Source organism: Danaus plexippus, chromosome 19, assembly GCF_018135715.1.
Source record: "Danaus plexippus chromosome 19, MEX_DaPlex, whole genome shotgun sequence".
Taxonomy (NCBI): domain Eukaryota; kingdom Metazoa; phylum Arthropoda; class Insecta; order Lepidoptera; family Nymphalidae; genus Danaus; species Danaus plexippus.
Genome location: NC_083549.1, coordinates 2492819 through 2516419, shown reverse-complemented (window position 1 = coordinate 2516419; position 23601 = coordinate 2492819). Strand labels below are relative to the sequence as shown.

The 23601-nt window shown below is 29.4% G+C and overlaps 1 protein-coding gene across 3 annotated transcripts in view; it reads right to left on the bottom strand.

Moving 5' to 3' along the window:
* The window catches only part of LOC116767971 (synaptic vesicle glycoprotein 2C-like), a 24785-nt gene extending 1184 nt beyond the window's left edge, over window positions 1-23601 (bottom strand). The window contains exons 1-10 of one of the 3 annotated variants that reach the window (XM_032658574.2): window positions 23583-23601; window positions 6828-6957; window positions 6311-6370; window positions 4970-5065; window positions 3478-3611; window positions 1685-1875; window positions 1412-1560; window positions 932-1337; window positions 456-718; window positions 50-209 (exon numbers count right to left, since the gene is read on the bottom strand). In XM_032658574.2, coding sequence (XP_032514465.1) covers window positions 50-209; window positions 456-718; window positions 932-1337; window positions 1412-1560; window positions 1685-1875; window positions 3478-3611; window positions 4970-5065; window positions 6311-6370; window positions 6828-6864 — 1496 coding nt within the window. In that variant the 5' untranslated portion in view covers window positions 6865-6957; window positions 23583-23601. Of the gene's footprint in view, window positions 1-49; window positions 210-455; window positions 719-931; window positions 1338-1411; window positions 1561-1684; window positions 1876-3477; window positions 3612-4969; window positions 5066-6310; window positions 6371-6827; window positions 6958-12198; window positions 12397-16856; window positions 16999-23582 lie in introns of those variants that run through there. The other 2 variants (XM_032658572.2, XM_061523642.1) reach the window with 2 other exon arrangements.

Sequence of the window (23601 nt, the reverse complement as noted above, 5' to 3'; positions counted from 1 at the left end):
CATATTGACCGTTAAGTTTTAAAATATATAGTTTAAATGTAAACCGTACCGTAAATTAGTTGGGAAGACTTCGGTGATGAGACAGTCAAGCGAGGCGTTTCCGCACGAAATGACTGAACTGAAGACGGCGCTCACTATGAGGTTGTTGGTCTTGTTGTACACGAAGTACATAGCACCCGAACATAGACCCGCGGAGAATGTTGCAAACACTAGTAGGAAATAATTAACAGTAAATAACCAAGTCAGCACTGGAAAACTTTATGAAATACAGACACATGTAACTTCTCTCATTCACTACACCACCTTTTCTTACTTCTACTATTTTAAAGTTATTAAGAAACTTATTCAAACAAAATATACCATCCATCTTTATTCCACTCCATTGTCCTAGACGAAGATCTCATTAATGCTTTATAATTCACTTATTTTTTTAAAAAAGGAATACTAATACCAACCTAAGAAAAATTTTCTTCCCAATTTATCCATCCCAAGCACGGCAAATATATTAGATGGTAGCGCCGCAGCCACAGTTATCAATGAGTCCATGAACACATCGCCGCGTATATGTGAATCGCACATCGCCTCGTCCGAGTGCGAGCCTTGTCTCGTTACATACGCGGTGACCTGACAGATGTCGGCCTCCGCGTTGTCGTGGGTTCGGGACCACTCGTCGAAACGATTGAACATCTCGGGGAACCACATCATGAGACCGTAGTAACTGGAGGAGGAATTGTAAATAAAGATGTTAATTCAATGATGACTATGCTTTATATTTAATAAAAAATACTAAAACCGGGACAAAACATTAGGATATAATTGTATGATGTTATTTTCTGTTCTCAAATCATTCGAATTTTCATATTGAATACGCTAACTCTTATTCTGTCATGGAGATCTAAATGAAACCTGATGTTTAAATAACGCTGCTTACCCAATATGGAATGTGAAGTTGATTGTAATTGAGATCGCAGTGAATTTTAATATCGGTGGTACGAACAGTTCCTTGCTGTGTTCAACGATATCGCTCAACATTCTTCTCAGCTTGGATTTCTGTTCTTTGGTTTCAAGATCGACTTGCTTCTCTGGCCTCACGTGTATGGGATCGTCGACGAGTATCTGCTTCACTGGATACAATTCCTTGTCCTTTCCAGTGTTCATCATGTATATGCCTTTGAAGACTTCCAATGCTTTGTCGTGGCGTCCGGTCGTTATGAGGAACTTTGGTGATTCGGGTAGAAGGAAGAGTAGAGCGGCGACGAGAAATGATGGAATTGACATAACCAATAAGAAAATCCGCCATGAGTTGTAAACGAAACCACCGTACGCACCTCCGATTTCTGAAATATATTTAATATTTTATAGTTAAATAGTCATGACTATTGAGTAAAGGTTGATGTAACTTAATATTTACCACTGGGAATGATAACCCAAGCTAGCCCGGCCACGAACAAGTTGCCCAAAGTCCAGAAAGCAGCCATAAAACTCAGCATAGCACCTCTCCTCTTCTTCGGCTGGAACTCTGCGAAGTAGGACCAGATAACGGGACCTGACCCACCCAACCTACAAAAACAAAAAAAGGTAATGAAACAGAAATCACAAAGCGTTTAATCTAATAAATTGTATATTATTTAATAAAACGCAATTATATTAACTCTTTTCAGTATTCATAAATGTATAAACTTACGCAGCGCCATTAATAAATCGGAATAGCATAAAGAGTTCATAGTTCTGACTGAAGGAAGAGGCGACGATAGCTAACGCGTTCACGATACTGATCGCTATCAGGACACGCTTGCGACCAAGCGAGTCCGCAACGGAGCCCCAGGCGTACGCTCCCACCATCATACCGATGAATATAATGCTGTTCAGCCATCCCTGTGATATTCAGTTCTTGAATTAAACAGTTCCTAACAATGGTTTTTTGTGTTAAGGGCCAAAGAAAGATAGTTTTAGAGAGAGAATGGATCCAGTAGCCACGACACTCCGTGGGTTAGTATTATAGGTAGACGAGCCAGGTGTCTTAAGGGGTTTTAAATTGCAAAAATTTAAGATAAGTTATGACGTAATTTCGTTTTGGCCTATGTAGAAGGTAAATAAAGTTATCCACTGAAAGAAAAAGTTCCGTAATAAAGCTACTTCATTCTTATTTCATTTAATTTTTATTCTCAATTCATCTACATTTATTAATTTTTGCAAATATAAAGAGTAAAATAACCAATCGACCAGCAAGAGTGCCACTTGGTACAGTTATGCAGTCGAAATATTAACTTTTGTAAATTAATTAAAACATTTTCATTTAATTCAGCAGTAAAAATTTACTTTTTTTTTTTGAAAAATGATGGCATATTCACGACAAAATAGTTTAGAACTATTATAATGAAGCAATATTTTTAAGTAAATAATTAGAAAAATAACATTCGTTTTTAAAATTTTCTAATTATGCTAAGAATCCGAATCTCTATTCAGACAATGATAATTCAGATAAGATACATATTCCATAAATAAATATTTTATTGTTCTTTTTTTTGATAGGGCAACATCAAACTTTTGCCGTCATTTATTTGTAATGATTTACAGGTTATTAATTATTTGCAAATGCATTTTGTTTCAGAATCATATCTGAATTATGCATATATTATTTTAAGATAAGGTGACATTGAGTCTGGGTGCCAGCAACGAATGATTGATATACAGAATCTAGTCAAATATTTGTCTATATTGTTATCTCAATTCTCATCCAATTTTCCTCCTACCGGTCGCTTGACATTTGCGAAGTGTGAAATTTATGACATCATGAACAAATCATAAACAATATTATTAACGTACAAAGAAAATGAAACTGCGGTTTTCTCAATTATATGTTGGTTGAGAATTATCAAGAAAAATGAAAATTCAAAGACCTTAAGTAAACATGTCAGTGGAGATTTTATCAAAGAACAGATTAAAAACCGGATTATGTGTTTAGTAATTCTATATTAAAAATTAATTATAGATCTAGTTATTAATGTGTAAGCTAAAAATAATAATTATGTGCGAATGTGTCATTACATCGTAATTCTATATTTATTATAACTTAATAAGTACGTGTGACTGTGATGGTATTGCGTATAATTTATGGGGATAAATTTGTCTTCTAAATCTTTATAGCTCTAAATAACGATTGACACCAGAGTTCATAGCTATTAAATTTATATTACGGTAATCATATCCTTAAAATGAATATTTAATTATGTATCTGTAGATGAAAATAAGTAAGGAGTTGTTATATGTTTGATATTGTAAAGACTGGCTGGTTATCGCAATTCAACTTGGAAAATAATGTTTTGCTAGTAAAATATGTGTTAGTAAATAATTAATAATAAAAAAAAGTAATGTCTTCAAAATTTTATACAACGTTAACTATTTAGATAGTATAAAATTGATTTAAGTAGTTATCGTATTTATGTGAGCGAGTTGTATGTATAAAAAGGTAGTTACTTTAGTTTGTGTGGTGAGCTCTAGGTCGCACTGCGCTGAAGGTAGGATGAAAGACATAGAGATGACATCCATCTCCTCGGATGTGCTGACGAGGCCGCAAACGGCGAGCAGCATGTAGTGGAAGCGGCCATAGCCTGGACAAACATTATATACACATATACTTTATTAACATTATAATTACTTAACAAAACTGATGAAAAAAAAACCAAGAACGATTGACCGTTTTTTTTAAGTGTCCGTTGACAATTAGAGCGTCACATTTGTCTTGAATTATGAATGTTTAACCCAAAATTAGGTTTTTCTAAATATGAACATATATTTAATTTTAAAAAGTATTTCAGCGACGTGTTTTAAATCAAATCCCTTAATTTTTTTAACCTTATTTAAATGAAATATAGTAGTTACTTTATTTAAGTCATAAAAAGAAAAAAACATTATTTTACTACTTTTAGTACTCCACATGACGACCTTGTAGCCAAAAGAGCGGTCTCTTGCACCCAGCCGTACACTGATAGATTGTTTTTTATTATTATATATAAGAAATCGAACTAAATAAATAAAACACTTAATAAAATACTTTTGATTTAGAAGGGAACGGACTTAACTGTTTGGCTTATTTTTAAAACACTTTCTTGTAACGGTTTTAATCTTAAAGCAATTAAAAAAATAAATAGGAAGAGTGATTCCACAAAACAAAGCAAGTAAATTCGTCAGAGGATATAAAAAACACTTTTAAGATGAAAAAAACATTATTTTTTTTTTGCCTTATTCAATTATAACAAGGACGGTCTCTTATAAACTGAAAACTTAGCTTATTGTGTTTATTCCACATGATTAACAAAGCCAAATTTTATTTTGGACGCTTGCTACCGATTCTCCCAAACTATAAACGGTCGCGCATCCTGTATAAAGGTAAACAGACGCTGTATGACATGCGAGCAGCTTCCTAGAAACTGTGATGTTTACGTCGTATCCCTCACGCCACTCAGGAATGCATAGTGGGCACTCCATTCATAAATCGACCATTAAATGTTGCGTTCGAATTACTACACTGACTAACGAAGATCTTGTTACAATGCGCATGTAACCATAGGAAGAGAATTTCGTCATTATAAACACCTTAAGCAACTTCAATCGTAAATTTCTAAATTATATTCAGCGCTGTCAACGCTTTAATATCAGACAACTTAATGTTTGTCATAAATACGTCGTAATTAGCGGTAAAGCTGCAACAACTTATACTTAGGATTCCTAACTGAGCTGTTGGAACTTGGAACACCGTTTTCTTCTAAATCGAACACAAACAACACACTAATCTATTCTCCGTATTGTTTTGATCCTGATATGTGAATTTGGTTTGATATTGTGTTACGTTATAAAAAATATGCCCAAGATTTTCATCAAATCCAATAAGCGTATATGTAGAACGAATAATCACAGTAATGTTTCCTTTACTTTGATTCTTTTTTATCTATATAATTATTATTTTTACCCGTTAGTTCGATGGCCCGTTCAAAGTCAGCCTTTTCTGAATTCGATCCCTTTTCCGGGTCGAGTTTTGCTGGTGACTTGAGCGAAGGCACGACGCCTGTATAAAAAAAATACATATTAGAGATATTGTAAAAGTAAATATATACAATAAATTTAAACTAGCTTCTTAAAAAGTCTAAAAAGGATATTTTATAACAACAACATTCGTTTTATTCATTAAACATTCTTTTATTAAAGTTTATTTAGGTGAGAAGTTAACGGTATTAAAAAAATTACGTTCAAAATTTTAATATTCATATTTCATTATGTTATATTTGTCCCTACTCCGCGTCCATGACGGTTTGTTTTCATATCATACAAAGTCGTCAACAATTGCTTTCGACGTTTTAAATGTAAATACTAATTACAACATTTTCATTATTTATACTAACGTCATATAACAAAGACATAATAGCATATTATTGTTTGAGAAGCTGAACCGATCTTCAAAACATGCAAATTTTAATATCCACTGCGCTTTTAATGTATTACTTTTGTTTTGTTGACATCATGTAAGACCTTTTATAAGTGAAGGACGTAGTTATTATAATAGGTTAATGACCTTTTTATATCAAGTTCAATTTTGAAAAAAAAAAAAATAATAATATTTAATATATATGTTTATATATATTTTTTAATATTCATAAATTTTAAGAACAAGCAACCCTGAGCTTACACGTGCATATAAATTTATATACACATTTATATTTGTTTACTTATCAAACAATATAAACCTGTTTCGTTATTTCAATATTCAAATTATATTCAAATCTCTTTATGACTCGTGGTTATTCTGTAGTTTTATTACTGTTTAATAATTATAATATTATAATATATTTAAACAATTAAATTATATTAAAATATAATACATATAGTTTTTTAAGTATTTCTAGCTACACTTATAGTCTTATACAGATAAAAATTAAAAATGTATTCTAAACCTCACAGATACTATAACTGGTAAAAAAACTGTCATTTCCTATATTGTACTGTTATATCGGATATCGTTGAAAGTGTAGGATACTCTATATATCAAATTTAAAACTGCATTGTACTTTTATAAGCAGTTATTGTACTATAACAATGGTATATAATAGAATTCATTTTACCATATATTTAAATTCATATCCTGAAATATTTATAAAATGTCTAATTAAATACTGGCCACACAGATTAGTTGACATAAAACCTTTGTGACAGTTTATATATAATTTCATCTGTCAAAACAGTTTTAGTCACTGAAAAGATATAACGGTAATATATATACTATTTTTTTTTTATTCATAATCAAAAGTATTCTTACCGAGGTCAACAGTTTTGGAACCTAGTCCGTTTAGTTGGTGGTCACTTGTTACATCACAGTCTGAAAACAAATATTGAAATTTATTTGGACGAAAAGAATTATTGTGTCTAAAAAAATTATAAAGCTGTTTTTTTCTTATATTTTAATTCTAACTTTTTAGAAAGCAATTATTACCTAATATTTTAATTAAACTGTCTAGTGTTATATATTCGTTGAGAGTTTGTCTTGTAATTATATTTAATAAACTGAACATTAAATAATATAGCACATTTCATTCTTTAGATTGTTATATGCATTAATAAATCGAAAGAAATAGAAAAACCTTACAATTAGCATGATACAATGGAGACGAGCTAAAAGATTCTAACCAACAATTTTCGAACGTTTAGTTTAGTGAATTAAGGGTTACGAGTAACAATTAAAACATGTTTATTTTTTTAAAGTCTAAAATTGCCAGTCTTAACGACTTTCACGTTGTAAAAATTAGTTAAAAAAAATGTGTTAATAAAATCCTCACTGTGAGTTTTCTTGACACCGGGGTCAGTTTCTCTCATCCTATGCGGGCGGGCAGCTGTTTATGCCGGCGTTTACGCAGACAGAACCTCACTACTCACTTCTGGTGTCGCTTCCAACGGGGAGCTTCTTTCCTGAAACAACAACTATTGTAATATGTTCTAAAGATGTTTTTAATGACGTCGTGCCTTTGTGATTAAACCGAATATTTTAACGTCACATGACTGAAGGCTTGTTTATAAGACGTGCTGCTTTGTTATGTAGCTCAGGAGATTTCAGTGTGGTTAGTGCGAGCTATTACTTTAGATAAACACCGGTACATCGATGTTTTTCGATTATAAACATTCAATAATCGTTAAATGTTTCCGATCTTTGTTAAATTTATCTCTTGATTTTTATGAAGCATATTTTTTATGTAAAACAAATTTTATTTTATATCTCATGAGTTTTAAATTTATAAAATATAACTACCCAGTAATCTTTAACGCAGTCATAAAAATAAATAGGAAAATTGTAAACAGTTTATTGAAAACGCTCTACATATCACAAACAGGTTTTTAAATTTAAATTACTTTATATGTGTATGAATAAAACTAGATGGTTTGACTCATAGTTAGCTCAGATTTATAATTATTTATTATCTGTGATTTGCGAACAATACACAGGAAAGATATGCACAGTTGCAGCAAAGTAATGAATAAAACGGGCCACAGCCTGTTTTTAATATACGATAGAATTTAAAATTTTTATTAGTAAACTTATCTTGCTTTATAATATATGTCCACTATTACATTAAGGAAATACGAATGAACGAGAAAAGCTTAAGAGAAAGTACGTAATTACACAGTTAATACAAATTTTACCCCATTCCATTTAAATAAATACAATAACTAAACGGTAAATCAGTATGATTTATGCAAATAATAAACATATGATCAAACATTAATAATTGCTTTAAGTGTTATATACTGAACGATTTATCTTTAATAACACACGATGGTGTTGCCACTATATAAAATCTATTTAATGTTAAGTGCATTTTTACTACGTTCTTCCGCATGAGTAACAAGCAACACACACAGGATATATTTGTGAGTAGCGTGAGACAATTCTGTTTGTAACTGGACCACAATCTATTGCAACAATCTAGAGTATATGTCTTGATGGAACACCCATCAACGACGGCTGCACTCGTAAGAAGGACGATAGTTTGGATAACGGAAGTTTCTAGCCGAATAGCAAAGAGAATAATATTTCATGTAAACGAATTTCCACAAAATTGTAATGAAATGATTAAAATATAGAACATATGTGTACATACTTTATAAGATCTAAGACTTTAGCGAGTATTCATTTAAATAAAACTAATATTTTCGGATTCAACTCGTCCGTCCGTGAACACGGTTGGTGCAAAGTAACCGAAACGTCGGGAGTATGTAATCATCATCAAAGAAACGTTTTATAAAGCCGAAAATATTAGTTTTATTTAAATGTAATTACATGATGTAAATGTTTGTTCAACTCACACAAAAGAATGAATTTTATTTCTTTAATTATATTTAAATAATATGAACTATATATATATATATATTATATACATATATGATATGATCCAAAAACGAATCCTTCCGCAGTAGGATAACCAGACGAGTGAGTTTTCATATATATATTTATTTATATGTAATTAAAAGCCGGTTGTTTGATGCAATATTGTGCTATAGTCCGTCATACTTCTCGGCATTGTTACAAAGACTCACGGCCTGCTTATTTATTTGAATTGGAACAGAATTAAAGCAAATTATTCTTATTAACTGCAATCTTGTTAATGTCGCTGCTACTTTATTGTTTTACTATTGTAGACACTGAGCGTCGGTTACTAAGATCTAAAATATTGTTCGAGGCTAGTGAAGGTTTGTATTGATAAACATTATAATCAATAATTAAAGAAGACCTTTTCTTGGAAGCAATTTTTTGGGACGTAATAATTATAGCGTATTTGTTAATTATGTAATTAAAGAGAAAATTTATTTTATCTTGAGAATATATTATAACGTACCTGCAATTTCTATTGTTACTATTTCCATTGTAACTAATCTGTGGTTATAAATCAAACCCCATTTTTATTCATAATACTTAATACTTAAAAGTAATTGCAATACTATACCTACTTCTGTATCTTTGAATATCCACCATTAGTTAACAACAAAATGGCGTCTTTTCCGTAAAAATGATTGGCATTAAAATTGAAACGTTATTATTAAAGAAATAAAGCTATTAAAATGTAATAAATCAAGGAAATGAAGTTTTTATATACAGAAAAATTATCTTAGTTAAATTACAAAATATTTCGAAGAATTGATAAGTAACTGATCTTTGTTATTTTGTTTACAAATACCTCGGTTAATAATAAGAAATTTAAGTAGGTAATATAATAAATATGTACTATAAAATAGGAACTAATGAAACAAAGCTTTTATTATTTGATAAAATTACCTGCGTCTTAAGTGATTATCGCGCTCCATGTTACTATTTCGGTAAAACATTTATGTTGTATTCTTAATAATCTTCGACTTCTAAAATAATTCAAAGAGAGCCTATTTTTTAAAAAATTAAATGAACTTATGTAAAATCATCAAGTCCGCGGTTTCTAAACTGTACCTGACTTTATATAAAATTAATTTTTAATCATTTTACTTATATTATTTTCTCATTAAAAGTTTTGCCAATCTCATTAAAGAATTTCGCGAGTATTCATTAAATGAAACTATTTTTTTTTTTGGATTATCACGTGTATTTTATTATTTTTAAAAACTATATACTTCCGACATTTTGGTTACTTTGCAGCAACCGTGGTCACGGGCAGACGACATCTCGTAACTCGACGACGACAACAATTTATAATTTTATAAATAAAGTATCACATTAATCCGATAAACTATTTTTATTGAACTTTATAAGGTAAAATCCATTTATAAATTAAGAAAAAGTTCAACTCAAAATTATTATAGAATAATTTTACTAAAGAGATCAGTTAAAATTATTTGTTTTTTCACTTGTTACTCACAGAATCACAGGCTCACAGACAATATTATTTATATGTAAATAAAATAATAAGAAAACTCATGTGACAACTTTCTACAACGTCACTAGTATTAAGGATACTTATATAATTCAGGAATGTTATGACTCTAAAGTGTTAACTAAAATATTTGACGTTTGTTAACACGTCAACTGTTACAAAATGTTTGTACTCGCTTAATGACTTTTAGGAGAGGCTCGTTGTCTGTTGATTGCGAAATTTGACGTCTCTCATATTATAACAGTTGATTAAACTTATAGACATTACAGTATGTTTAACATAAGTTTGCGTTTTCACGATTACTAATAACGAAGCGTTTCCCGTTTGCCATTCAATAATTGCGAAGATTTATGAATGAAAAACTTTTTTTTTTAGTCTCGACTTGACGGTAGCTGTTAGCCATAATGGTTTTGTCATCGTCACCGGGAGGGGTGGGTGGCCCGATGGGACCAAGCCATTTTAATTCGGGCCCGAAGGTCCCGACGCCGGTCCCAAGGGTGCCTCTAAGAGGCCGGACCTCGGCTTAGGGCGTCGTTGAAATGGAGGATGGCATCGGAAGATGGGATTGAATGACGCCTCGTTTAAGAAGCGGGAGCTCGTCTTCGGCGGCGAAGGCGGTGTGTGTTGGTGTGGTTTTGTGTGGGGGTATAATGAAAAACTATCAGCGCTGCGTTTGTAGCGACGATACAAACTAAGGGTATGGATACTGAATTGTCCTGGAACTAAAATATTAATATTTTCCTTTGTTTATTTTACAATTGCTATATAAACCTATTGGATTTTATTAATTTGATAGTTACTTTGACACTGAAACATATCAAGCGTTTTATTCCTATCATAGTCCCGACTGAGATTATAAATTTTCTTTACATACAACTTATATCAAAACATATTTGTATAAAGTTATGTAAATTTTTATATTCACTCTATTTTTTATTGATTTTAACTTAATTTCCGATATTTAGAAATGGTTAAAAATACTATTCGTAATTAACACTTAACAAAAAAGCAAAATAGATGAAGTGTTCCACTATATTGAATCATTAACTAATAATACAAAAAAAAAAATATTAGATTACTTTTTTCTCTATTTATCAGTAGTTTCGTAAGTATTTAGTTCTACATCTGCATACGATTTTATAAGTACCATTAAACTATTCCGTGTTGTTACAAAGAAACTTTTTTTTGTAGTTTTTTAAAACTTTTTCTGTTTCTCATCAACGGGAATTCCCCTGTGTATTTTTAATGTGTTAAAAAAAAACTCTAATGATTATGATTAACAACTTTGAATGCATTTTGAAGGTTAGTTAATCTGAGTGTTATAATTTGAAAAAAATGGGATATTTACGTACAAACGGATAGATTAGTTACACGAAAAACAAAATTATAGAATTAAATGGGTTCTATATTTGATAACAGATGTACAGAACCCTGAAATGGGTAAATTACAATTTAACAATGAGATCAAGTCGTGAACCGTTTTATATTTTTAATAAAATTATTACTTCTTTCAACAAGACTATTATTTTATGCAATATAAAATAAATATGAATATTCATATATATGTAGATAAGTAAATATAAATTTGATAAAATCATATAAATATATTTAATTCTATGAAATGATCTTTATATATAATTCTGTTTTAATAAGTGTAACGTAATTATTTCATCTGTGAGTTGTGTTTTATTAGCTAAGTTCACTTTTGTAAAGATTTTATTTTAAACAGCTTTTTTAATTATTTATATAATTTCATCAAATATTATTTAATAATCTGTGACGTTTTTGATTATTTTTATCTATGTTTTAGCTGTGACGTTAAGTTACTTAAGGTTAGTAATGTGTTGTTACATTATAATAATTTTTTGATTCAATCGTATAATAAAAAATTTACGTATAAAAATGTCATACAGTCCATTCGTGATAACTTTTATGGATAGCATTAAAATAAAATGACAAAATATTTAATTTCTATTCATAGACTTATTACACTATTATAAATATCTACAAAATGTCCTTTTCATTTATAAACAATAGTGTTAGTCTGATAAAAATTAGTAAAAAAGTGATTTATTGTCTATACATTTAATAAACCATTTTTTTTTTGTTTAGTTTCAGAGTTCCTGCAATTTATTTTGTACATTTCTTTTAACATTATCATCAGTATAAAAAATCAATTTTTATTATTTAAATAAACGTCATTATTTGATATTTTAAATTAATGTTCACTAGACAGAGGTAGCTCGTAAACTCTTTGAAGAACATGTCTAGCACATTGAAAGTGAAAAATCCTTACCAAAATATAACAGGCACTGAGTAAAAAAAACGTTTTATCAGCACGTTCTGACACTTCCTTTCCATAGAAGTCGATAGACACATAAAATTAATAACACTCGTCTCAAAAACCACTGAAAATAATCATTTCACGTCACTTGTACGGAAACTCCGCATGAAAACTAAAAACAAAATGATCGTAAGTAAATAACGAAACGTATAAAAGACGTGTTATCTAGAGACGCGTGAGCGGATTTCTGGTCGGAGTAAGCGCTTTGCGAACCGTACTCCTCAAGAACCGCCCGCCCCACTATCGTTATTGCCTAAGGCTTTTTGCTTCCGCGGTTACCGGAAGCTAGGTACATTCATATCAGTTAATTTAAAATACATATATATGTGCGTGTGTCTTTTTTACGATTTTGTTCTCTCAATATCATAAATAATGAAACAATTTGTGTTGGATTGATTTGGAAATTAACCAAAACCAAGGTACATTATCAAGATAATGAACGAGCCATAGCTTGCCCTTCGTCTTTCATACACCAATAGCTTACTCGGTCACCTAAACCAAGTCCAAGGTCTTGATCATTGGAACAGATGGATGTTTATATTTCAATTAAAGTTTCTATACCAAAAAAAATAATAATAATCTTAATCACCTATATTTTGTTTTGTAAGCAACTTTTAATACAAAGTAAATAAGGAACGTAAAGCAAATCTATGAGATCTAATTTCATTAAATACCGCATGAGAGTTAGTGTCACGCTTTAATGATTTGTGTACGTTTAATTGTGTGTTTTCGTCTAGAAACGTAAACAAAATAATAGAAGATAGCATTAATTGCAAGCAATCACTCTTATAAAATGTGAACGAAATATTCGTTAATGCTCCTTTCTATCGACTTGTCTAACACGTATTGTGATAATCATTTTAAATTCTTTCTTATAAAATAATGTAATTAATTTAAATATCTATTGAGTAAAAATTTTCGGGTTATTACAATTTAGATCACCGGCGTTTGCTTGGCGGTTTTAAAAAATAGCAACAATGTGGAAATCGAAATAAATTGCTACAAAATATACATTTCCTATATAGGTATGTATACAACCTCCAACAGTCCGGTTCGTCAAGGTGAAGCTTGTAGACTCCGGTCATATGACAGAGGTCTAAAAAATATAGAATCCATCCCAACTACTTTCTCTGATCACAAGTAAATAATATTTGGAAATGAAAGTTATTTGTCTGCAGTGTTGGACGACCTCGTTTTACTAATTATTATTTGCAAGTTGGCCAATGTTTTAGATTGTATTATTGGCACTAATACGAGTTCAGATTTTTTATTTATATTTGTCAAAAATATTGTATATATAATATATCTCTTATTAATAGATAATTTTAATTTTTACATAGTGACACCAAAAAAGTTTATTATATTGCTAGATATATTTTTATCATATGATACGTACGTGTAATTTTACCACATGCGCGTTAAACGTAATTGTTGGTATTTATTTAATTCAAGGCATTTTTTAAAAATAAACCGGTTTTTGTTTATATAGTCTTTAACACAACGTCCGACCTCCGAGAACCGCTAAAGTTCAAAAAATCGTAAATGACACGCATCACTATAAAGTTTTACGAAGTTTTAAAGATGTTTCAATCAATAATAGAAAATAGACTCGACTAGATTCAACTGTAGCAATAGCAGTTGTATGACATACCACAATTATTTGTTTATTTTCATTATACTGAATTAAATATAACAATTTGTTTGAACGCGTTAAGGTCTTTCTATTATGTTACTGATTTCAAAGTCGCATTTGAAATGATGTCGTGAGACGGGTGTCGTAACGAGGTTACATCGCTACTCGCATGTATTTATATTAACGTATAAAGAAATAATAATTAATATAAATATAATAAACGTACATAATAAAGACGTCTTAATGAATCATAAACAACTAATCGCTAGGATAACGTTATTTTTTCGTTATGGAATAATGATACATATGTATTTTATAATAAACGTGTTTAAAACCATTCTAAGAAAAATGTGATATATCACGTTTCGTTAATGGAAACTGTCAAGTAGACTACATCAAGTGATTACGTAAAATTATATTAGTAATCAATTAATACTTCCAAATAGTACAGACACTTCTGGCCGTTCAAAAATACATAACCATTTTAATTTTTGTGATAAATTAAAAACATACATAATAATTTTGTTGTTTACACATAAGTTTTTATAAAATTTTCAATTTAATCATCTTGTCCATTTTAAGCCGACTTTATATATACATATATACATTTACCTATATATATATTGAGTGTTAACGTACGTACCTATAATGTAGGTGAATTGGCTTAAATGTTGTATACTCTTGATTCTATCAAGGCAATACTAGTGTAGGAAACATTATAGAAAATTACGTGTTACAACCTAATCTATATAATACTAACAAAAAATTCCATTTATAAGCCTTAATTTTTTGTTGTATGAACAAAGGAGAAAGGAATAGTTTAAGCGTATTGATAATTTTGCTATCGTAAACTTAGTAGTTTATGAATTGAATTGAATCGTATTAACAAATAAATATTGAAAATATTGCCGATTACTGGTTTAAAAATAACACAGATTAAATGAAAATATGTAGTTCAAACGAAAAACTAATCAATATACCAAAGATACTTCTTCGGGACAATAAACTCCATCGATATTCGTTTAGTTTGATGTGTTATCTGATAAATTTAGGAAACTTAAATTAGATCCGACCCATAATATTATTAATCTAAACAAAATATCTTCACAAAAATATCGAAATTGTACACGTATTAACAGACTTGTAGTGTGGGATTGTAACTTGCAACGAAATTAAGAATTCTAAGTGATCTAACAGATTTGGGTTATTCAACATGAAAATTTTTAGGTATAATAACATAATGTAAGTGTGAAACATGATATACGTAGCACTATATACTTATAAAATTTACAAATCGGGAGCCGAGATGTATAGGAAAAATAATTTTATATGTTGATCACTATTCGTGGCATTCGGTGTTCTTCAGGGTACCATGTAAGTACACATACTATTCTCGATATATGCTCTGGAAGCCTTATTATTCAAAGCCTTCTTTTAGATAAAGCGAGTAATGAAAATATTATAATAAAGAAAAATATAGCTTAGTAAGACTTTATATGAACATGAAATTATCAATATAATTATGAAAATAAAATTTAACAAACTATAAACAAAAGGATATACTTAGTATCTTTTTTTTGTTGAAATTGGTCGAGTACGCTTCATTGATATTAGATCCATCATTTACAGGTATTTCTATATAAAAATGTCAAATAATTTTTTTTTCTTCAATTTTTATGAAGGCGTAACATCTTGAAATTTTCAGTTGATTCTTTTTTTTTTATTTCGACTGGATAATGCTTTACTGACATTCCATCCGTTGGAAGTCGGTTTGGATTTAGGCTATTCACCCTAACTTATACAAAACATTTTTTAAAACTAGCAACACCTAAACTCATATAATCTTTAACTTGTACTGATTTTTCTCTGTAAATATTCTTAACTAAATGTCTTCCGAATATATACATAGTAATTGGTTAAAGTAAGATAAATTTTTGCTCTTAAAAGTTAAATACTCAAAATTAATTCCTAATGAGTTTAAATTGCTAAGACTTTATTAGTATAATGTTTGAATTTATGATTTATTTTTGCAGAAGCTATAACATCTTTGATATGACCGTAATAATTTTATGGCGTCTCTCAATAATATAGAATCGAAAGTTTTTTTTTATTTGCTCAAAATTTACAGCTAATGGAAATGAATAAAAAAAGTCAATAACTATTTAGGGTAAACTAAAACGATGTTATATCGTTAACCACAGAAAAATGAGATTTATAATATTTTATACTGGAAAATACCTATGGAGTGTAAACTTAAAGTTTTTTTTTGTAAATTTCATCCGTATTTTGGTTTTAAAATATAATTAAATTAGTGAGACTGAACTATTTTTGTACATTTACATGGGAGTTTAATATGGCATGTTCGTGAAATAGAAAATAAAATTTTCATTTAACAAAAAAGAAATTACTTCCTATTCAATATAAATAATATTCACAAAGTAATAACAAAGCTTTAATCACTGTTAAAATGCATTTTTTTATCAGTACAGTGTAACACAGACTATTGATGTATCTAGTTATTAATGAGAATTATTTATTAGATTGTACGTCAGTTTGTCATAGTCTATTATCAATGATGATATCAACGGTAAATTTGCTAAGAAAACAAACATTGTTTTGTGGATGACAATTTGACAGATGATATTACGCGTTGTGTAAAGCCTGTGCTATTTTCAAATTTGACGTAGTCATTATGCCACTGTTACGATGACAGTTACGAATATTTTTGACGATTTTTATAAAGATTGAATGATATATTTTAAATCTATAGCAATTAATATCAGCGAGGTGAACACCGAACTTAGTTATCTTATATTTCACCTCGTTTTATTAATATATTTAAGAACTTATGACGAGTAGTATCAATGTCGTGAATGGAAAAATATGAATACAAGGAGATGCATTGAAGCCGCTGTGAATGGATGTGTCTGATTATCGGGCCGCAAGGTTTTAACGTGCTAATTTGCATATCACTTACCGAATGGTTTGATGTGTCGATGTGTCGATGTGTCGATGTGGATGTTCCGCCACTTAGTGGCTATGAACACTATAAGGACTATGAAATGAACTTAACGCTAGTTTCGCTTTAAAACACTCCCGAAAGAGTGCGACACGGATTGTTCAGTAGCAAGCTATATAGGAACAGGCGGGCCTAGTGTAAACACAGACAATCTTATTGTAAATAATACGCAAAAACACGTAAATACTATTTGATTAGGGATTTCATATGTCGACACGTAGTGCCTTTACAGAGTACGTGAGGGACGAACGATATATAAAACAAAAAAATATAAAACAAAAAAGATACTCGAATGTGGTGCCGAAAGAATTAGTTTCATTATCTTAAGATCTGATGATATATAAAATTATACCTTGTACATAAAAATCAATAAGGACTTTATTATTTTAGATATGTAGTTAAAATAACTGTAATTGATCGTAAATTAACATATCAATACAGTTTTTTATCATCAAATATTATCTAAGACCTATTACTAGGCTCAAAATATACAAAACCCCAGGACATTTTTATATTTGAAACATAGATATTAATTAAAAGTACTGATAATATTAGTAAATAATTTAAGATAACGGTTACACAAACAGAATTATGTTGAAAATAAGGTCTTAATTTATTAGAAAATTAATTATGCGGAATATTTAAAAATATAGATAACTATAGCTTACGCGTCAACAATGATAAAAAATACATTCAATGTTTGTATAAGAAAAAAAAAATAAACATTTATTTTAATAATTTACGTTTTTTTACTATAACAAAGTGATTTTAAAAAGAATGTGAAGACCTATTGCGTTTTTTCTGTTACAAACTGTCAAAAAATATAAAATCAAAATTGAATCGGTAATCTGTAAGAGGATTGTTAAGTTTCGGTTTTTTTTATAATATTCGAGTAGTGTTGACTTAAACCGTTGAATTTATTTCGTCTACATGTATACGTTTCATATTTAAAATATCGCAGCGAACACTCGATTAGGGAAATAATAAATAGAAAATAAAATTGATATTAATAAAATAATTCTGCCCTAAAAGTAGTATTTGACATTTTAAAAGCTGAATATCAAAGACAGTAATTGAGATGATTTTTTAAAATACTAAAAGGATACAAAAATTTCGAAAATTGAGTTTTTACTAATTATTTTCCTATTTAGAATGTTTTATGGACCTAGCTTACAAAAATCCATATTGTTTTATAATAATTATTACTTTAAATTATTCAATAACTACATCAATGTAAATGTGATATACATATATACATAACAAAGATTATTTATCAATCAAACATACAAAATATGTCTAAAGTATTTCCCTTATTGGAATTTCCCAAAATATTTGCTCGTAAAAGTAGAATTCCTTCAAAGATATAGTTTTCTCGTCAGAAGTATTTGCTCAACCAGGAAACGAACCCGAAAGATCTTATTCAGTTTTCTATAGTTTAGTTAGACGGCTATGGTAAGGGTTGAGACAAGTCATATTTTATAAACGCAGGCCTCTCAGTGTTGTATGTAATTTAGTTAGTTGCTTTGTTTTCATATTTTCGTTTAAAAATTATATCGCACAACGCGATCGCTCCGGTCACGAACAACGTTTTGATTCACAAAAGAAGTGTAGTTTATACAGGTTTTTAATAATTTTTCAATTGAATGAATTGAGATCCTTCCAAAAAGTGACTCTAATATTATAATAGATTTATTTGTAAACATCATATAAGATAATTAACATGATTTGTGATTTCATTGAAAATATTGCTTGGTGAATTAAGTTAAGGTTTTAATAAGATAGGAACTTAGGTTTACAAGAGATTTTATACAACATGAGCATACTACTGGTGGAGAGCATAAAATGGAAAAGAAATACATTAATTTCATAACAAGATTCGGATATCAAAATGAGGACAATCCTTTTCAATTTTCAGAGTAAACATTTAAAATTTTATTTTTCTACCGAAAATTTTTAATCAATCGCATTACGTATTGTCTGAGAACAGACCTAAACGTCACATGATATGTTTATTTTAATATAAATCAGATGAAATGACAAGATAACATTACTGAAAAACTAAACAAAGTATCTTAATCAAATTATCCTCGCGAGATAGCAGCGTTCGCTGAAACAGAGCCTTCAGATATAATTATTGAGAAATTCTTTACTGAAAAGAAAAATATTTTTCCTCTCATCATAACCCAACTTTCCTTATTAAAGCCGACGGAAGGGAGAGACGCGATATTCCTTATTTAATTTATTGACAGACACAATCTAAATATTTACAGTTAATAATCATTCTCATGCAGCGTGAGAGAAAAAATTGTCGGAAGGCGCTGCAGTCATTTAAGAATATACAACAATGCATTACGAATGACGATGTCGAAGATTTGCGCTTGTATTTATTTAAATGAAGCTAAGGTTTTAGGGTCCTACGTATTTTTTTTATTTATTTTACAAATTTCATAACCGTGACGTTCTTTTAAATGCGCAACGAAATGACACACAGGCGTCTAAAACAAAGTGTTTGAGAACATTTTAAAAATTACTGTTTCATCTATTCAGGTCAAAAACCGTATTAAATAGAATACACTATACTGTTATTAGAGAGATATTTTTATAACTAAAATGGTATTTTTGAGAATGTCAGCCAATAACATTGGTGCTTTAGTTAAATAAGTTTTAATATAAAATCGATTAGTTACAAGAGAATATATATAAGTTTTTTTCATTTCATAGTTTATCTAATCAAGTAGCATCAATCTATAACCTTAAGGCTTTGTGAAATGTATGTAGATAGTTGGAAGACGAATTAATTTATATTAAAAAATACAAAGAGCCTTCTTTGTGAAATCGGTCGATGGAAAACTTGTTTAATTTTTAATATGTTCTGACAATCTATATGCAAGTCATGAAGATCTCTTTAAATAATTAAAATTAATACTATAAAACTATAGTAATCTTTTGTATAGTCTGTCTCTTGTTTAGTACGTCTTGAAATCTATTTAGTGATAATTCAATTCATATCTTAAAACGTTATTCTGGCATACTCTTCGTAAAGTAATAAACTTGAAAAAATTTGAAATTTTTATAAAAAACATATTCTAAATATTATTCTTCTTAAAATGTCTGCATTTGGGTTGAAAGCTTCTAAACACTTGAATTCTTCTAAACAATGACAGGATATAAGTCCTTATTTATTTCATTTATCTTGTTATTTACTTCTTGTAATGTAAAAGTAATCCCAAGTTGGAGCCAGGGTTTCCATCTAAGAAGTGTTTAGAAGGTCGTGCAAGATAATTATCATCTAAGGTCTTATATAAATAATATTTTATCTTCTACACTGCTGAAACATCACCGACGCATCTAGACTGTTGGTATAATGCAACCATTTTGAGGAGAATTTTTTTATATACCTCTCCTAATAAATGTATATAACACGTAAAATTACGTAATAAACAGTTGTATTGTATAAAACGTAAAATATATTTGTTATTGTTAAGTGAGCACTTTAATGAGGATAGAAGTAATTTAAATTTAATTTTGGTACTGAATCTAATCCATAATGAAAATTTCGTGTTATTGAATATTATAGACATATTTGCAATACGCAGACGGCGCAAATGTTAGACAAAGTGATCAGGACAAAATAAAAATGATTTTGAAAACCTTAGTGTTTTGTAAATAAATAGAAATACATATCTACAAAATCTGCCAAACAATTAAATGTCAAGATAATAAATTTTGATTAATTTCTTTAATGAAATCGGATACTACTACAAAGTCTGATTAATAAAAACGAAAGCTATGGAATGTTTCTGTTGCTCAACATTAGTAAGCGTTAGGGTTATTCACAAAAGACATATAGAGCAGAAATTTAAGAAGGAAACAGATGATTAACGAGATGAACCAAGATCTGGGTCAATTCGTCTTTACAGGCGAAGGCAATCAAGACTTGAACTGAGGTAGGACGATATATAATTACCTAATTAGGGCTCAGGTGGTTGCTGTTATTGTTGAAGCATTCATACATACCTACATGCATGTGCGTACTACACTACCTTGTTATATTGGTCTTTAAAATAAGTATTACTTAAAAAAACTCTGTATGTTTTAATTTATTCAGGTTATAATTTATATTAATGATGTATCTATTTACAAGGAGAAAGGTAATGAAGTAATGTTTAACGAGTTTTTTCTGTTGAAAGACAATTAATTACAAATGTATGAGAGATACATTATTATTATGAGTTCCTTTATAGAATTTAAACTTCGTTTTTACATCAATAATGTTGCCAAATTACGTAGGTTATAATGACAATTTAAAAATGAAATAAATCAGACGACGGTTGAGCTAAAACGCCTCATGAAATATTTAAAAGCTGAATTGAGTTGTATGAGGTAAAAATAACCTGCACAATTATTATATTATATGTTATAAATATTTATATATTGTACGGGAACTCGTGAGCCAGTTAACTTAGTAATCATACGCTAAAAATGCCATACATAACTTCGGAAAGGAGTTGATAATCTAACACCGCTAGAACGATATCAACAAAACACAGCTAGAAGAGCACTGCCAAGCCGCAAAGAAATTGATTTTCAAATGAAAAGAACCACATCGAAATCTGTCCATCCGCTTGAGAGCTACGCGCACAAAGAAAGATACACATGCACGGACAATGACGTCAAAATTATGGCACCCCCCTTCTTGTGTCGGGGGTTTAAAGTTAAACTATTTCATGTCACATAATTAAAGTTATCATAATTATAATATACTGGTTGATATTCATTATATATATACATATATATATGTATATTTATATACATAAATCGTTACTGTTTCCTGGATATTGACTACCATTTATTACTAAAAACTAAAACCAAAATATTATATTTGTATTGCTTAAAAACAGTTTGACTGTAAATAAGACAAGTTGATTGTAAGTCCTTGCATATTTGATCATCTCTAACATATTTTTATTCCGTTTTTGTTTATAAGTATAACCAATTGTATGTTATTTTTTTAGTGTAACTAATGATTCTTTGTAATTTCAAAATGGCAGTGCATTTGAATCTTTATTAATGAATTATTTAAAGCATCGAGCAATTAAGGATCGCGCTTATAATTGTAATGAAATTTTGAATGAAAAACCTCACAAATATCGTTTATATATCAATACATATAATAAAACAAAGTCCCTCGCCGCGTCTGTCTGTCTGTCTGTACGCGATAAACGGAAAAACTACTGCACCGATTATCAAATAGTTACCACCACTGAATGGCGTTATTCTCGAGGAAGGTTTTAGTATATAATTTGTTAAGTTTTTATATTCACTTGTGTGTACATTAACGATATTTGTTTAAGATGTCGGGAAAACATGAGCCGTCTGAGAGCTTTTAACGAAAACGCTGACTAAATTCTTTGAGATATAACAAAATAATATATGGTGGAAACGTGAATCTTATATAGATCTACAGAAAAGTCCGCGGTGACATATGTCTATACCTTAAGGATAACATACTACATCCATTTTACAATTTTTAAAAATTGGTATTCCTAAAGCGTTTATTGGAAAGCTATTTACATAAATACGGTATTAAGCCTTATCAAAATAAATTACTTCGTTTTCAAGCGAACATCAGTATATGTAATTTTTGTTTTTAATTATTTACATCGGGCCTACTTTTTGGAAGTTAAAGTAATATAAGTTTAATCATTCTCAAAATTAAATAGGCTGTTCTATATTTTTTTGTAAAGAACACGTGCGAAGCAGGGCCTGGTTCCTAGTATTAGATAAGTTATAAAAACTATTATTTCTTGATTACCATGACAACGTATTTTTATACAAGTAGGTACCTAAACATTACTCAATATGTATTTAATCCAAGACGCAATTCGCTTTAAAGAAGACAATGTAAATTAAAAAAAAGAAATAAGAATTCCATTGCACATTAATTCACAGCTTCGGTTAATGTTTTTCAGAGTTTGTTTTGTTATACTTTCTCAGTAACAAATATTATCTAATTTACTAATTTATTTGTTTTAACCAACTTAAATTCTGAATATAATTATCTATTCTATTAACATAGCCGTTCGGAGAAACCTCTTTGGGTGTACATAGAGACATGTGTTTGTACAAAACTTAGTCATTTCAAACCGTTTTAACATCCATCAAATCAATAGTCGGCTCTCGAGTTGTAATGTCTATTTTACACTTGGTCTTAAGTGACAATGTCACATTGGTATCGGATGTTATCGTGTTTTATGTATGGAGGCTGCACTCGGACAGATCGAGCAGAAGAAAATTGACGAGGCAATTTATCAATAAGGACAGTATAAAGTGTTCCGGTTGCGAACTAACAAGATTTTGGACAACACGGTGTAGATGAATGTCGATTTACTCATGTAACATGCATTTACTAGTTAATAATTCAGTTTGATTAAAAAAATCACTTCTAGTTTATAACTATTGTATTGTATAGAATTAACATCGATAGAACATAACAAAAATATCAGAAACGTATTAATATATTTAGAGCAAAACAAACTCATGACGTACGCTACACCATATGTTAAAAAAGATTAATTTAAATGTAAAATAATATTTGTTCATATCTGATAGTGATAATAAAATAAAGGTTGCTTAGATTAAATTATACAAATAATATATAAGTAGTACAAACTGTATACTTACGAATAAATAGCAATCATTC